We start from the raw sequence: 17897 nt of genomic DNA, 5'->3' as shown, positions 1-17897 counted from the left end.
CTATAGCCCTCCAGATCTCTTCAAGGACTGAACAGAGCCAGAACACATCAGCCACAGATGCATCTGTGGTCCATCTATCACACGGGTTCACCTGTAAGTGAATTATTAGACTTTATTTGAAATTTGTTGGGCAAATGTGGAAGAGGAATCAGTGAGGAGTGCAATGAAAAAGATGCCTTGGGTTTCTCAAATGAACGATAAGGAGTATGTTGAGAGCATTTGCATGACGCATTTTATCGTGGTGTAAAATATCCATTACAAGAGACCCCGACGAATGAACTGAACTGTGAATATCAGAATGATTATGATGTCTTTGTAGGCACATCGCCGAAGAATCTGAGGTTCAGTCAGACGTGCCCATGAACACTTTCGCCACCTTCTTGGGTTTCTATCGTGTGTAATACAAACTATGTGACTGGAACTGAGTGCAGAACGTTGGAGTTGCAGTTAATGTTGTTGGAGATACTTTTACTGAAATCACTGCAATACAGACACGAGATAAACCATCGGAGAAGGTGATGTGTAGGTGGCAGAAAGAGGGAGAAGTTTCTGTGCTTGCCTGCCACTGAGAGACATGATTGAGGAAATACAACATAAGATAGATGCACGCTTCTGGGTCAGATCTAGGGAGAAATCATGTCGCTGACTAGTGTTTTGGGAAGGTAATTAAAGGACAATGCTAGCAACGCGCACAAATATTAATGCTCATGAGCACTTAGGCTACGATGGCACACTCTGCAAAGATTAGAGCACTTGCAGCGCACTTCCAGTGTTGTCAGCTCTGTTTCCTACATTGTGGGTTTACACTGTGAGAACAGAATTAAGAATTTAAAGGTGGTCACAACAACAAGCGTCCAGGATGAGAAACATGCACGAGAAATGTTACACAAACTAGGTGTTCTGCGTGTGCGTGTGAGGGAGAACTGTAGAGACAAGTGCGTGTGGGTGTTTGTTGTACAATAGAAGGAGAGATAAAAGCATTTGAGTGGAGCGGAGAGTGGTAGTTACATTAAAGAAAGATGCTCACACATGTCACGGCAGGAGAATTAGCAGAGAGGGGCGAGATTTGAATTGGTGAAGAAGGAGCGCCGCGTCAGAGCGCATAAATCAGCAAACACGTATAGACTTTACTTCGCTGTTACGCAAATCGCTTTTGGGAATGTCCTTGGCTGCACGCCGTAATTAATTTACACCAATACGGTGTACGACACTGTGTTTAATTCCACGTCACAGCGATTTTTTCAGTTTGTGAAGAGATAAAAGCTTGTGAGAATCCTCCAGGTTAGACACAGAAGAAGAAGAGCGAGAACAAGAAACAGGGAGACATTCAAAGGCACACGGTTTAAACCCACGGCGACGGTCAGAAAGTGAGCTTACTCAGCTAACACCAGCATTGTTACTATGACAACCAAGGTGAATATGACAGCGCACCGTTTTTCAAAATGTGACAGTGGTAATTGTAATTTAGAGCACTAACTGCGGCGCATGAAAAAAAAAAACACCTTCGCCTGCAGCTCTGAACGTAAAAATAAGGGAATAAAAGGATATATGAAAGTCTCCAGCAGCTGTTACATTTGAGGCATTTGAGGTTACCCCAAAAACTTCCTGAACATTTTTCATACCGTGAGAGCTAAGGCCCGGGGGGGGGTTCTCTTTTCCCGTCTGCCTCGCCGTCATGCTTTAATTTATTTATTTGTTCTTACACCTTCAGAGGCAAACAGTGAGAAACTGTTAAATCGTTACAGATGGGAACGAGCAAACAAGGGAAAAAAAAAAACATCTAAATTTAGTCGCATTAAATTACACTGATTTCCAAAGGCTCCGTCAGATAATGACTAGATCAGGTGAAATGATGTAACTCTCCGGCTTTGTTCACATTTCAAGAACTCCAGACTTGTTTTTTTGCAAATAAAAGAGCATAATAAATACAAAGGCGCATCTTTCATCTGTGTGTGGATCTTTGAAGACAAATATTTTTCATGTAACTCTTGTAGCTGTGTCAGTTATAATAGGAACTCTGGACTAATGTCTTTTTCTTGAGCTTTTGTAATGCAGTTGTAGTAAAACGACGTTTTGTGGGTGATACCAGTGCACATATTTCTAAATAAATGTGGACCTTTATGTGAAGTAAGTGAGGGGGGAGCTTTAATGTAAGTATATTTTAGCATAACAGTGAGAAACAAAACGAGTTTGCTTCATTTCCAAAGGATCTTTTCAGACCAGAGTCCGAGAATCGGCTCTAACCGAGGTTTGAGGTGAGCAAAGGTTGGTTTCCAAGCAACTTGAGCGAGATGACCCCATTCCTATCACCATTAGAGGGGGAGCTAGTGGAGATGGTGGACACATTCAAGTTCTTAGTTGTGCGTCTCAGCACCAGACATATCAGAACCGAGGTCATCTACAGACAGGGACAGAGCAGACCCCCCCCCCTCCTCCTGAGGTGACTCGGGTCATTTGCCATGTTTACATCCACCATGGATGCGTTGGAAAGTTCAGACATTTTTTTTTTTGTAAATACTAACGCTGGGTGATACTGGGAAGTTCGGTATCGATCCGATACCAAGTAAATTCAGGGCTAGTACCGCCAATACTTTTTTGATATGTCATCACCATTGAGTAATATCATTTTTCCTTTAGTTAGTTGATTATGATTATGGTGAAATACAGGACAAACATTTAGGCAAATAAACCATTTTTTCTTAACTAATTACAATATGAAACAATTTAACAGTATAACATTTACTACACACAATTGTTTTAGAAAAAAAAGTCATCAGTGCAAAATAAGAAAAACTGCTCAGAGTTGGAAATGTTGGCTCATTAATTTTCCATCAAAGAAGTGAGTCTACGTCCCGTGTAATTGTCTTCTCTTCCGAGTGCCGACGCATTTCAATAACAGCATCAGTGGCAGTTGTGCGATGCTGTTGTGATGCCAGGATTCGAGTGTCAAACACTGTCCATATCCAACTTTTACTACAGGTGAGGACGGTGACGAGTAGTTTACTGGACGTATAGAAGAGAAACTGTAACAACAGTATTGATCTCAGCACGATACCGATACTGGCCTTGGTATTCATACTACCGATATTTAGATCAATACGTCCACCCCTAGTATATACTGTACTGTCCATTGTTCTAGACAGCACTAGGCTGATACAGATGTTCCACCAGTCTGTTGTGGTCAGTATTACTGGATCTTATTTGTTGTTCCAGGGGAGGTGGTATTGGAGCGTGGTGCCAACACGCTGGGAAAACTGGAGAGAAGGCACAGCTTTGTGTCATCTCTTTAGCTTTCAAGACAAAAGTCATCATGGACAACTCTTCTCGTCCTGTCCTGAGGCAGCTCAGGAGAAAGTTCAACCACAGGCTCAACCGACCTCAAAGAGCTTAAGGGGCTCTTTATAGGCTTGAATAAACAACTCCACATCACCCAGTACCTCCAATCTCAGCTGACTCCACTCACAAACATATACCACTTTGACAAACTGTCTTACCACAAATACTGCACGTGGACATATAGAAATAGCACTCAAACACACGATATAGTCTTAACTTAGCAAGTTAACCAATAATTACAAATGATTCATTTCTTATTTTTGTGTGTAAAACCGCAGTCTACTTGGAAGGCTTTAAGAGCCTTGCCTAATTTTCTTTTGCTTGATTATTGAACTGAGCCGATGAGGCGAAAGTCTGAATGGGCAAAACAAAGAGCAATTGCACATTAATAATTGGTCATGGGCTTTTCGGTGAGTGAAGTGCAACCACTGAGGAGGGCAACTTTGAAACAAAATCCACATGAGCTTTCCAAACTTTTCTGGCTGGAACTATGAAGTCATTGTGGAAAATACCCATTAGGTTCGATGTCATTGTTGCTCTATGTGTGTGTGTGTGTAGACCAGGTAGGTGAAGCACAATGTGGATGGTGGTGTATGGGTGCTATTCTGAAAACTGAAAAGTTTAACTTTCCATTACATCTTATTCACGGTTTTAGTCAGTTACTGAATGTAGATTTTGTGTACAGCTGTGTGTTTTTTGTTTTTTACCTGGATGAGATCTTTGGCAAGCAGCTCCGTCTCCCCAACGGGAATGCTGTCGTCCAAGACCTCCCACCGTTCCCCCAGGCGAAACTCCATGACATAATGCTGGATAGGTGCTGTGTGATTGGCAGGCGGGATCCAGGTGAGCAGGACTCCCTGCTGCGTGCGATTGGCTGTGAGGCACCGTGGTGGGGTAAGCAGCACCAATGGTTCAGGGGTACTTATAGGAAATACTGAAAGAGCACATTAGAGTTGAGAGCGCGTGAGTGATGTGTATTTAGTGAGTGGCTCCATCAGCATCTTAACTAGACTGTGACAAGATGTGATTAAGCTTTTATACCTGATGCATCCCTGGCACATTCACACTCATCTTTCTCCTCACTTCAACTCTGAATTCTCGCATCCTTTAAAACAGTTTCGTAAAAACTTTTTACTAGCTCATATCCCATCTAAGACTGCGATACCCCGACAGTCCTTTTGGCCTGGCCGTTCTAGCCTTCTTATCTGATGTGTATGGCTATTTGAATTTCCATTTTGATCTTCTCAGTGAGCAACAGATGATTAGACAATTAATAGGAACACAAAGTTTCAGTCAAATTAATTTAATATGCTATGAACTAGAGCAGGGCTCTCCAACATTTTTCAGGCCAAGGACCCCAAACTGATGGAGAGATTAAGTAGGGACCCCCTACCTACTATATATGTTCTATATTAAACTCAGCCTAGTGCTATTTATAAACATACATTGCCATTTTGCATTTAATTTTAAACTATTCCTTATCCCTTTACTAAAATATGTTGGATTCACGTGTATTGAAAGAAACTGAAGACCTATAAACTAGAGTCTGTGCAGAGTTTAACCACTCAAACAACGCTTGCGATTTTGCTAACATGCTAGTTTATTTCTCTAAAAATCTCATTAATACATTCACTGAAGTTAAAAGTTTGACCGTGAAATGGAAATTACATCAAATTAACAAGTCTGAACAAATAAAAACAATGTCCCTGGGAGCAGCAACTACACAAGTACAATGGACTCAACTTACTTTAAAAGCTAAAACATAAAGGAGGGAGAGCTGGTCTGAGTTTAATGAACACATCCTGAACTAGTTTCCTCAAGAGCAGTTACCTCTCCTCAGCTGGTTACTTAGAAGATCACTTTGAAGTAAATTCAGTTCAGGCAGCAGAGGGATTTACATTTCTAAACTGAACAAACTTACATTTTAGCGTTTGGCGTAACCCTCTCCGTCCTTTCATGTTGTATTTTAAAATTACCCCCGCCATCTCTTGTTCAGTTTGGTTATTATTTTCCGAATGTGGGCGTTTTTAAGGCTGAAATTTCAATAATGGACCAGGGCTCGAGGGGGTAAAGATCCACGCTGTTACCAGTATCCTCTAACTCAACAACAAAATCATTAAACGTCGATGGTTTCCCGCATATCTCCGACTTTTTTCAACGCGGACTAAGCCTCAGCATACAAAAGCGAGTGCGTCTGACTTGAAATGAATGTCGAAGGCTTTGTTGAAAGCGTTGCCAAAAAGAGAGACAGACAACAAGCAGCCCTTAGGCTGAAGGCTGTGTCTTCTTTGTTTCTCCTCCTTGGCTAACACAGAGGGTGATGCGGCGTGGATAGTTATCTCAATTTTCAGTGTGTCACTTATCTTTAAGTAATAACCTGTGACACCTTCATTTACACTCAATAAATGCGCCTCTACCCACTGCTGAGAAGAACGTTTGAGCTTTTACAGGGTACTTTTCACATTCCTGCTCTGATAATCACAGATGAAGAAAAGTATTTGACGTCTTAGGTTTATCTTACAAGGTGACAAAGCAAAAAAAAAAAACAAGGTGTTGACAGTTAACTATTGAGCTAATGTTACTGGTAAACTCACTGAGCCGGATGAACTCTTTAAACCCTGAGATATTTCCTCCTCGAAAACAAAACAACTTTATGCTTTAGGACGCAGCTAAGACAGAGCTGTGAGACTTTTGATATACAACAGGCCGATCGGCCACAAGAGTAAAATCACTGACAATAAATTGATCTTGTCACAACGGAACTTGTCAGGGGGTGGCATATATTAGGCAGCGCTTGCGCATGAAGTGGATGCAGATAAATGGGCGAGAGTAAAGACATGAGTGACTCTGATAAAGGCCAAAGAATGATGGCTAGAAAACCTTGAGCAGATCATATCCAAAATGGCCAGCGTTCTTGGTGAGCGGTGTTTAATACCCACGAGAAATGGGTCCAGGGAAGGACAACCAATGGACCTGCAACAGGGTCACGTCCGTTGAAGGCTCACTGACATATGTGGGAAATGAAGCCAGGCCAGTTCTCTCACAGTGGATTTACTGTTTGTACAAACTGATAAAAATGTTTTAAAATGAACTGTGGATCATAGCAGCTGCCCTGGTGTGTCAATAAATTCAGTTCAATTCAACTTCAGCTATAGATCCTATTTTTTCCTGGAAAAAATGCATTTTTTGGATACTGTAATTTCATAATACATAGGAAACAGGAAATGATAGTTTGAGGTTGATCTGTCTTTGACTGAGCGGTTGAAACCAGTCAATCCTATGAGATCTGATTTAGTCTTTTTGGATTTTCTCACTAAACATCCACAGCCATGAATGCAGTATGAACAGTTTGAAGTGCAGCTCAGTCTTTTAGTCACAGGTCCAGCACTCATGCAGAGGGACTGACTTTTCCACAGAGGGGGTGGGAAATGTTAAGTTGTCAAACTTCATTTACAGTAAAAAAATATATACAGCTGTATCACTGCAGGGCTCATTCTATGTGCATCATTAACTTAGAAATAAAGGGACAATTTACATGAGCTGGTCTAATCATCGTTTTTTTTTTTGGACAATTTAACATGGTTTATTAACTTTATACAACTAAACATGATGAAAAGAAGTCGGATAAGAAAAAGATGATTCTGAATGATTGTCGCCCTGAGCAGCAGCCAAATTCATTTCATTACTGGATGAATCTCTCTGACTGACTAGAAAAGTAGCGGGCATACTCACCTAGAGTGTTCACAGTGACAACCTCGCTGAAGGGGCCTGTGCCAAGCTTGTTTTGGGCCAGGACGCTAAACTGGTATGTTGTCTCTGGCTCCAAGCCGGGCACCACCATCCAGTCGTGGCCTCCAGACACGGGTATGGAAAGCCAGTCATGTGGACCTAAGCGTTCCCTCTTCAGCCTGCGCGGGAGTCAGGGCGGGAGGTGAGCAGAAAGACGGGAAAGACAACTCAGGTTTGATTAAGACTCGGTAAGATTAGGGTTAGGGTTATTTTACTCTAAACCAGCACCATTACACAGTCACAGAACAATGGGGACGTGGTATAGAACACACTCTCTTCATCATCACTGATCCGACATGAAATATTCGAAAATGATTTGTTTGATTGTTCACAACATGGATTTCACTTGAGGGTTGGTTTTAAGCCCATGCTGCGCTCAGCTTTGCAGTTTGCTGTTTGCCCATGCCGTACTTTCAACATCAACTGTACACCCACAACAAATAAAGCAGACATGCAAAGACGACAACACTCTTGAATCTGTTGAAGAATAAAATGGCACAAATGGTTCATGAAGTTGCAAGAAATCCTTTTCCCTGTAGCCCATTATCAACCGATTACATTTCTGCAACTTAGCGATAGGAATGTAATATCTGTTTTTGGAGGACGGTTTGTAAACTAGTGTTGTTCGATACCTCCGATTTCCTTTACGATATGATTCTTCAGGCTGGTATCGGTAATACTGATCCGATACAGGTCATTTGTGTAAATCCACTCTAATGTGTCTGATAAATTAAAAAAAAAAAAAAAATAGTGCATTTCAAACCATGGCTTCATAAAGAATACAAGACATCACAGTAATTTATTTATTTACTTTAAACTCAGAAGTATATCAAGGTAGCGGCCTCATTTACTATACAGCTGAGCTAATACAACAATCATACAAATGTGTGAAAATGCTCCTTCAAACACTTCAAAAATGTGTTGTCTGTGTTGTGGTTTAACCAGGGTTTGTTGTGTTGCCACAACTCAACAGTTCAGTTACTTTCCACTGCGTTACTGCATTACCTCGAATGACTGAAGCATCGAAAGAATCGACACTTTGATTTGAGAATCAATTTTAGAGCATAAAGACCTGGTATCGGAGGTATCGATATTTCAGTATCGAGCTGCACATCATTGCTGTAAACGTATACTTCATGCCTAGTAGTAACAAAATACAGATCAAGGCAAAATGTTTTACTTTTGAATGACAGCAGGACTGTCGAGGCCATCTGAGAAATGTCCAAAGACGCTCACTGTCACTATGAATATCACGGATATCGTGGTTTTTCACTGGTGTATTTACTGCAATCTATACTCAGTAAGCAGATCCCAGCTTTTGGTTCTTTTGATTTATTAGTATTCCAGATGCATTTGAGTAAAAGTATGAATTTAGCAATATAAAAATATCACATTACAAAAAAAAATGCATTAAAACATGCATTTAGTAAAAATACACAAGTATTAGCAGGAAATGTAAAAGTATAAAAATACTTTGATTATTTTTATTGAAATTCATTGAAATCAGGCCGCATGAGTTGTTTGGAATCAGAAGACTCCTATTAAAGAAACAGTGGTTTAATATTCAACACTGTGCTGCATTTTTAAAGCTCATTACATTATGCATGCAAAATCCTAAATTTGAAAGTGATTACTTACTAAAGCTCTCAAAATGTAGTGGAGTTGAAGTACTGTATGATGTAGCATGAAAAGTAAAATAGCCAAGTACAGGTATCTCAAAATATATTGAGTCAGTCTCTACCAACGTATAGGTCAACCTATGCAACCTTTCTGTTTGTGGTACATTATAAACAGTGTACTTTAGTTTTATAATGTAATCCATACACCTCTGAAATCGGCTATAACCTCACATAACAGAAAGCCAAAACTAGTTTCTTGCTGACTGCCTCATTTCCTTCCAGTGATTATACTTCAGGCATATAATGGCTCCGAACATGTGCAATGACTGGAAAATTGTTTAAAGATGATAATTCAAACCTTCACTATCTGATCTAATAAGGGACATCAAACGGTACTGGGTGCTCAACAGAACAATACAGTTCATTTTCTTTTAACTGATGTCTACATGTTACTGTCACAAGCTTAAGAAGTGATGAAAGTTCAGTGAAGTCAGACTGAGTGAGTAAAACTGAGTGTTGGTGAAATACACAGATTAGTTGCAGCATGTTGAGTCAGAACTCTTGTAAACAGTGTTAACTAGTGGCATATTTATTTTAAATTTCATCATCAAAGAAAAATTGGCTAAATTATCTTGAGCCAACAGTCAGCTTTCACTAGCTGGACTAGTTTCTTAGTTAGATCTGTGGCTAATGCTGCTTTTAGCTTAGTAGAACAGTGTAGTTAGTTGCTTTTCATTTCATTGGATGTTTACAAGTGTCTAAAATACCAGCCACTGTTATAGATGACAGCAGTGGTTTCCAACCTGTTTGGCTTAAAACTCCCTACAAGAGAGGTGTCTAAGTCGGGCACCTTTTCTGTTTCAGATGTCTATGAGTTGATAGCTGAGGGATAAAAGGATCCAGTGTTCCACAGCTCAACAAACATTAGCCAAATGGCTCAGGCTAAAACACTGAATTGTGTGTGTGAACTTTTTTTTAATCTTCACTCGCCCACTAATTATTCCAGCACAGCTCAGCATTTATGTTGTGGCCCTTTTGGAGATGACCAATGTTGGATGAAAAGCATCTGCAGATGGATACAAATGAGCTCAGTCTGTTTTCAGAGCTGTTGAACACTGAGCCATTAGCATTAAGGTTCTACAAAACAGAGCACTTGGGGTCTGCAGAGAGTGTTTTTCTTCCTCTCTGTATTGGGTTGAAACATAATGAAATCCAAAAAGAGTGTGAGCAGACTCATTGTGCACTACCCTGATAAGGTTTGATTCTGGCTACACAGGCAAATACTCCACGTTTACTCAAGCAAAGTTGGAACCCAATACCTGAAATGGAGCATTTTCACTATGGGCCCCATGTACCTTCACACGCGTATAACCTCTAGATACTTCGTCCAATGCTTCATGTTGGCAGCAAAGCAAAAGATATTCTTTGAATATGCACTTATTTTAATAGAAGACCCTGGAGCATGGTTCATACAGAAATTTGCTTAAATTAAAATTTGTTTTAGTTGCTCCTCTAGTTGCTCAAGGTACCGCAAACACCCATCAAATAGGTTCCCTCGGCTTGGGTTAATTATTTAGTACTTCATACTTCTTGAAAACACTGTACACTTTCAGATGTATTAACCCCTGGAATCCCAACCTAGCATAATAGTCTGATATTTCTTCTACACTACACCATTAAATTTGTCATACACTGATCAGCCACAACATTAAAACCACTGGCGGGAGAAGTAAGTAACACTGACCAATTTGTGACAATACAATGTTTTTCTGGGAAACCTTTGCTACCTGGCATTCATGTGGATGTTACCTAGACGTGTACCACCCACCTGGACCAGAGCAGACACCCCCAGCAGGATGCAGCCTGACAGAGGCACACACACACACAACTCAATGAAAAAAAACAATTACATGAACATGGTGTACACCACAGGACACCCTCATGAGGCCCATGTCCATTCTCTGATGAGGTTGCAAAGGTCATAATGTCTTGCCTGATTGGTGTATTACAATTGAGTGAAAACCCCCTAAATCTTGGTTAAAATTACACCGGATTACCATGCAATTAAATATACAGAGCATTTCACACCCAGGCTCCGGTCAAGCATTGGCAAAGTAGCAGCAGCAGCAGCAGCAGGACAGAGATCTTTGGGTCATGTTCAGTTTAGTTGCAACAGTCATTTTGTTTTGTTTATTTTGTTTTCCCAAAAATCCAAAATTAGAGATTCAGACTCACTGACACCGGATCTTCGTGTGCTTTCACAACTGTTCTGAACACAACCCTGGAAAAGACATGTTCAGAAATAACAAAAGGACAACTCGTAAGAAGAAAAAGCAGGAAGCAAAGCATGCTGGGATGACTCACACATGGCCATACCAGACTGAGAATGTCTGCGGAAAGCCTCCGTCGTAGCCCGCCTCCCAGGACACATTGGCCCAGGTGGAGGATGCTGCCACATGGACGCTGGTGGGGGCGTGGGGGCTTGTGCCTGCAGAGAGTGAAAGCAGGTGTTAAAAGGGAACATTAGTCACTGAGTGGCCCTGCTGTGGTACAGTATTTATTTTGCTTGTCAGGAAATGACTGTGAAGTGGACTCAGTAATGTTTAAGTGAAGAACTTAAACAACAGAATATTTTGGCTAATGGGACAAAACACCAACTCCCAGTTCTATTGTTTAAATACTGTACTTCACCCAAAGTAGCAGGGAACCGATCTGTAAGACGGTAATTGTACTCGATTTTAAGTGGTATGTTTCGTCTCGTCCAAAAACCAACAGCAAGAAAAGAGAAGCTGCTTTTAAGGAACAGGGCTTTGTCGGTCAGTATTTGGGGTGGTAAATAAAGATATCGTATCTCCTCTGATAGTGGGCGGGGCCTATATTTACTCAGCCGTCTTTCATTAGAGGGAGGACTTTATTCCTAAATCCCTTCGTTTAATACCGGTACCATACCAGTATATACTTTTTAAGTTACGTCTGGGAGGACTGTCAGATAAGTTTGTCAATGTTGTTGTTTTAGCGTAGTTACGCTCGACAGCATCTATTTCAGTTCCAACAATAAATAACAATAAAATAATAAACGTAATATTTGTGATCACTCCTCATCATCCTTTTAACGCCCAATCAGACCCTACAGTATTATATGGTTAACGTTACTTCTCAGTAAAGCTTAGCGTTAGCATCTTTTATTTAGCTACATTTATCATAACTGAAATGAACTGAAACTAACTGAAACTAATCCACTTTCCAAATCCATACTAGTTCATATGGATCACTGTCGTGTCCAGGTGTCCTTAATATGATCTGAGATCCACAGTTTCCCTGGTCTCGCTGTATTTAATGATACATTTCACCATGTTTTTGCCACTCAATGTCAAGTTTTCTTCTTTACGCCATGCTGATAAATCTCTCTGTTGTTTCGACAGTATTTCATTGAAAATCTGGGTTCATGTGGCACTGCAAATGTAGCTACTGCCATCTGTTGGCACATTTGTGTTACTACATTTATAATTGGCTGACTAGCGCACCCAGCCTGTATTTGAGGCCGGCCTTGATTTGTTCGTGTAAACCACGCCCCCGGCCATTATAAGAGACCCGACTATTAACTGAATACCGGCCACTATTAGAGGAAATACGGGAATCTGATTTATTTATGTTCGTTTCTGTATAAGTGTGTATGAGTGTTGTTGTTGATTCCTGTACGTAGTCGGTACCTATGACTTGGACGTGCGTGCTGGCAGTGATGCTCGTGGCAACGTTGGTGGCGACACATTCCCACTCCCCGTGGTCCTCCTTGGTGAGTGACTTCAACTGTAAGCTGCCTCGGGGCAGAACGTTGTGCTTGCTTTTACTGGGCTTCCCAACCTACAGCCCACCCAGGCCGTGGTAAGAAGAAGTCAGCGAAAGAGAGGTGAAGAAAGAAAGGTGCAGATAACATTAGCACGCACAATACAAGATTCACAAATCTGAAGAAACAACCAGTAGTTGTCAGATACTTAACAAAACCGCTTCAATTATGCTGATTTCGGTATCTCACTTAAATATGAGAGGACATAAAATCGTGAATGTGTTCAATAAATGGGAGACAGAAACAATAGCTCATCATACAGAAGTCAGCTGGCATTATCAGACGTGAATCCTAACAAAGCAAACAGCTCATGGAATCTAATATATTCTCTTGATTGCATATTTTATAGACACGGTTAAAGGGTGATTAGCAATGCTAAACTGACATACGGTAGTGCAATTCAAATCTGAGCATCCACTACGGGCACATATTTCCAAAATTAAGATTTCTCAGTGGAAAACACTGAAAATTAAAAAAAAGCAACACAACAAAACACAGGCATCTGGTCGCATTGAGATAAGCAGAGTCTGGGATATCTTACTTTCCTCCATGTGATGTTGGGAAAGGGGTCTCCCTCTGCTTCACAGGGGATAACCAGTTCTCTCCCAGCCTCCTGCCTGTACTCCCCTCCAGGAACCACTGAGAATTTGGGAGGGTCCTGCACAGGGTCAAGGTAGAGTTACACTTCTTCCTAGATAACGCGCATAAAAAGTATTAAGCTATTTAAACATGCATACCTTTAGCACCAGGGGAGCGGGAGGGGACCATCCCATGGAACCCAGGGCATTGTAAGGCATGCAGGTATAGGTGCCGAGAGAGTCCTCTGTCACCTCTGCCACACGGATGCTCCCGTCGTCCATTTGGCTCCAACCAGGGTACTGTGAACGGAGACATCACAGCCGGTGAACAAGGAACAGCAGCGTTTTGTTAAGCAGATCAATAAAAGTGGCTTAATACGTTTCCAGAATGACGTGCGGTAAAGTGAGTGGAACCAAAGCTGCAGCGCTGCATCAACTCACCTTATCTATCCGTAAAGGAAGGCCCTCTTTCTTCCACTTAACTAGAGTTACAGGAGGGTTGGCATCTACAGGACAGCGGATGAAGCCAGGCAGACCAATGGCCACGTAGATGACAGATGGCATGTTTACCACACGGGCAGGATCTGGAGAGGAAACACGCACACACACAGGGAAAGCAGAGTGATAAAACATCTTTTCATAGCGTGGGGGAACCCGGCGTCTGATGATTATAATAGATGTGGAGAGAATCTTGGGAAATCACACAGTTTATGGGAAGTGAGCTCATCGCAACATGATAAATGAATTTATTTATGTGGAGCGCAGCTGGTCTCAGAGCAGCATTTGTGCGCGTTTGCAATTTATGCCGTTCAACTCCGGTACACAAGCGTTTTATTCATGATGTGAAATTAAATGTGTGCTCGCGCCAAACAAGATATTGTTTTAACAAGATTCAAATGGGACTAAAAACAGTTCTCGTGTAGAAAAAACCTGGTTGAAAAAGGTGGTTTCAGCTTGAGTGAGAGCGTAGGTAGCACTTCTAGCCGGTGTTGATGAGCATTTTGCTATTTAGCTTTCAGAGAGAAAAGTTTTTTAGCTTAAATCAATTAACTCAGGTTAAATAATTATACATCAGTCTCCTGTATACAATGCATAGTTGATTACTTTGTCAAGTCTGGATCTGTTCTATGCTGTAATAAAATGCTATTAAAGGAAATTCAGTGGCTATTAATGTACACACTGGAATCACAACATGTTTAATTAACTACGGAGTCATTCAGTAGAAATAATTAATCATCAACTGCACATTGAACTTTTGTATACGGACTGATTTTATTTATTTACTATATTTTTCTCATATTGTCTATTTTGTATCTGCTTTTATCTTGTTTTTTTCTGTATATTCTTATGTGAGTGAGAGGGAGAAATCTTTTTATATGCTGATAACATTTATGGAAATTGACAAAAAGAAAGCTTGATAGGTCAGCTATTTATTGACAACTTAAATTAGGATTTCTGGAAGTTGAATTTATAATGTATTAATTCTGTACAGATTTTAGTCAACAGCTTCAAGGACAGAATATTTTAAAACGCTCATTACTAATGAACTTTGTAAATAAATGAGCCAAAACTACAATGACGCAAGAGCACCCCTGATGAGTACGAGGTCTTTAATGTGACTCAGGACTCAGTGTGCGTTCACACTAACAAAGAAATGTGGAAAAATGAGGACAACAATAAAAAGTTTCCTCAAACACACTGATCCAACTTCATGCTGTTTTGAAATTTATTTAAGTTCAGATCGTGTTTTTCCTCGGGACAGCCCTATTATAAACCATTAATCTGAAACTGTATCTGCTTGCTTGTTCATGTTTGTGACATTTATTCAAAATATTAAGCAATCACATTGCATCACACCTAGCCTGCTTCACATCACTCGGGCCTGAGTTCCAACACTTCTGTAAATCTTCTCTAAATGAGCGGAATTTGATATCGACAAGGTGATGTTTACCCTTTAAGCAAAGAGAGGCAGACAAGAAAAAAAAAAGGGGTGGTGAGCCCAGTAAAGGAAAGAGCAGTAGGTGGACGGATCAGAAGCAGAACTTCATCCTGTGTCTGGATTCCTGGAGTGACGGAGAGAAGCCGGGGGAGGAAAGAGTAGGTGCCTAAATGAGGTCAGAGAGGAGAGCTTCACAGTAGGCGCTGGGTGATAAGGAGGAAAGATGGTGTGAGTGAGAGGAGAGGAGGGAGGAGGAGGAGGAGGAGGAGGAGGAGGGGCTGACGCTATTGGTGAAGCGGTACAGATGAGCGAGGCTGAGCGCGAGAAAGAGAATAGGTGAGAGGGAGAGAGACGCGAAGAGGTGACGTAAGGTAGAGAGAAGCCGGTGGAGGAGAGGAGGATGACGTGATCGGGAACGCTGGCAGAAAGATGGGGGACGACTGTGTGTCACTTGGTGAGGTGGAATAAACCGCACTGTTGCCAAAACAACTTTGCACTACAGCAGCCGTCCTGTGAATGCCAAAACCGCTGGCCCCGCCAGCGCTCTGCCACAAAAGAGCCCCGAGGATCCCTGCCACCAGCACCACAGACCAGAATATCAGCCAAGCTTCTAAAAATAGCCCCTCAGACGGCGCTATCGCTCACGACACGCTGGTTCCCACTGCAAGATGCTGTGGGGAAGTTATTCACTGGCAAAGCCCTTCAGGGAGAAAGACGGGGGGAAGAGTGCGGGAGACGGGATTTGAACAGAATGAGACGGAAGAACGAAGGAGGACTCGGAACAATCGGAGGAGAGGCGAATGTCGAGGGGTTGATAGAAGGGGATGAAGGGGGAACAAAAGGACAAGATGAGAATGTGAGAAAGAAAAGGACAGAAAGATGGAGAGAGCCCTCTGCAGTTTGACGGAGAAAAGTCCCCAGTCTTATAGCAATGATGTAATCGCCTCTCACGCCTCCCTCCCTCCATCCCTCCCTCCCTCCCACTACTGGTGTTGCCTCTGTTCACACACACTCACACACCCGTACGCACTACACACCACGATCTAACGCGCTGTCGCCGAAGGAGACAGGAGAGCAAGGGAATTCAAAATGTCTGTTGCCTTGGCTACGGCCGGTGGCCAGTCAGCGCCCGTCGAAGGTAACGGCTCGTCCCGACTCCGCTTTTATTGTCAAATATTAGCCAGATGCTTTTCTGAAGTGACAAAAAATCACACGGGCTGGAGCTGGCAGCGACTGATGAACTGAGAGGGTGTTTTATGGGAGGAGAGGAGCGAGGAGGCAGCAACCCACGAGACGGGGGGGGGGGGGGGGATGAAGATGTGTTGCTGTGCACATGAATACATATGCATAAATGAGTACAAATGAGAAATGGGGGAGAGGGTAGGGGGAGGCAGAGGCAAGAGAAGGAGGCAAAAGAGAGTTTGGAGGAAGCAACAGAAGAAAAAATAGGAAAGTGTCTATTTGAGAAGGCAGACGGGTGTTTTGGTGGGATTAGGGGTTTTGGCTGAAGGGTAGAACAGAGTTAGCCTCGACACTGTTGGAGTGTCCAAATCAATTCCACGCTGCAGAGGATGCACTGACTCGGTTTTCCAGACAAATGAGATGACTTCTGGACATGCCACTCAAGCCAACAGTACAGGGTATGACTTTTAACAGTAACAGAGCATCCTCTTAAAGTACAGACACAAGGAACAGTGGTGAGCTACAAAGAAAGAAAGACAGATTGTTAAGAGAGTTGGTTTACTTTCAGGACAAACCCCATACAGTGACACAACCCATTAAGAAAGATTAACTGTTACAGTATCGGCTACTTTTTTGGAAAGAAGTCTTTTTCCTAGAAGTCGAACCATTTCATGTTGGAAAGCAAGTTTATATTGGGAACCATTATTCTGTACACAGATAGGATGGTTGCGAGTAAATACAAGTTTGGTTGCATCTGCTTAATTGTCTTTCTTTAGGTTTACTACTTTCACAACTCATTTTTTAGAATCCTTCAACCACCTTGTTTAATGATTAATGATTGCTGACGATATCTACAGCAGCTCCATGAGGTAGTTAACAGGACTTGGTTTCTATTAACACAAGTTTAGTGGTGGACTTTCTTGTGGTCTTCAGTTGTGTATCGCTGACGACACATCAAATAACCCTACTACTTAACTAACAAAGGAAAAACATGAAGTCTAGATAATTTGAACTTCCAAGAAAGGGAAATTGGGGATCCCCCCTTGGGTAAACATCTTAAGGTTTGCCAGCCTCAGACACAATAAAAATAAAACTGCAGATTAGAGGCCATATCATCTTATTAGGACTCGTGGTGCGAGCGCTGCAAAGACATTACTACAGAGGAAGACCAATTAGAGAACTCCTTGGTGAAATAAACAGACCTGTGGAAATCTAGAGCTCGGTCTGTTGTAATATGATATGCTTGTATTATAAGGTTTCACCCCACGGGTTCTGTAATGCACCTTATAAATAACATGTTATTGAATAAAATATGTGTCAACTTATTCAACACAGCTGGGGTTTGTTGAAAAAGCAATGTGCCACGATGGTATCAAAGCTGAAGGTGGCTACTTTAACCTTTTATAGGGCACTCATTGAAATGTTCTTAATTTCAACCCTAGAGTGTTATTATATGGCATATACAAAATCAAGATGAATGTATTTACCATATATGGTTCCTTTACACGTAAGTGGTAAAAAGTGTAAACATGTATTTAGACCATTAGAACATAAGTGGTGATTCAGACACTTCTTTCAGCACTTAGGCTCAGCGTTCACGCAGAGCTGGA

General features: G+C 41.6%; 1 protein-coding gene across 1 annotated transcript in view; it reads right to left on the bottom strand.

Moving 5' to 3' along the window:
- Nucleotides 1–17897, bottom strand: part of LOC125021688 (protein turtle homolog B-like) — a 109094-nt gene that overhangs the window by 30284 nt on the left and 60913 nt on the right. Inside the window, exons 8-14 of the mRNA XM_047607829.1 lie at nucleotides 13608–13750; nucleotides 13326–13466; nucleotides 13130–13246; nucleotides 12455–12605; nucleotides 11109–11232; nucleotides 7069–7244; nucleotides 4044–4270 (exon numbers count right to left, since the gene is read on the bottom strand). Of these exons, the coding sequence (XP_047463785.1) occupies nucleotides 4044–4270; nucleotides 7069–7244; nucleotides 11109–11232; nucleotides 12455–12605; nucleotides 13130–13246; nucleotides 13326–13466; nucleotides 13608–13750 (1079 nt within the window). The remainder of the gene's footprint in view (nucleotides 1–4043; nucleotides 4271–7068; nucleotides 7245–11108; nucleotides 11233–12454; nucleotides 12606–13129; nucleotides 13247–13325; nucleotides 13467–13607; nucleotides 13751–17897) is intronic.

The sequence above is a fragment of the Mugil cephalus genome, chromosome 15 (assembly GCF_022458985.1).
Source record: "Mugil cephalus isolate CIBA_MC_2020 chromosome 15, CIBA_Mcephalus_1.1, whole genome shotgun sequence".
Classification (NCBI taxonomy): Eukaryota; Metazoa; Chordata; class Actinopteri; order Mugiliformes; family Mugilidae; genus Mugil; species Mugil cephalus.
This window is presented reverse-complemented; position numbering and strand designations above follow the sequence as displayed.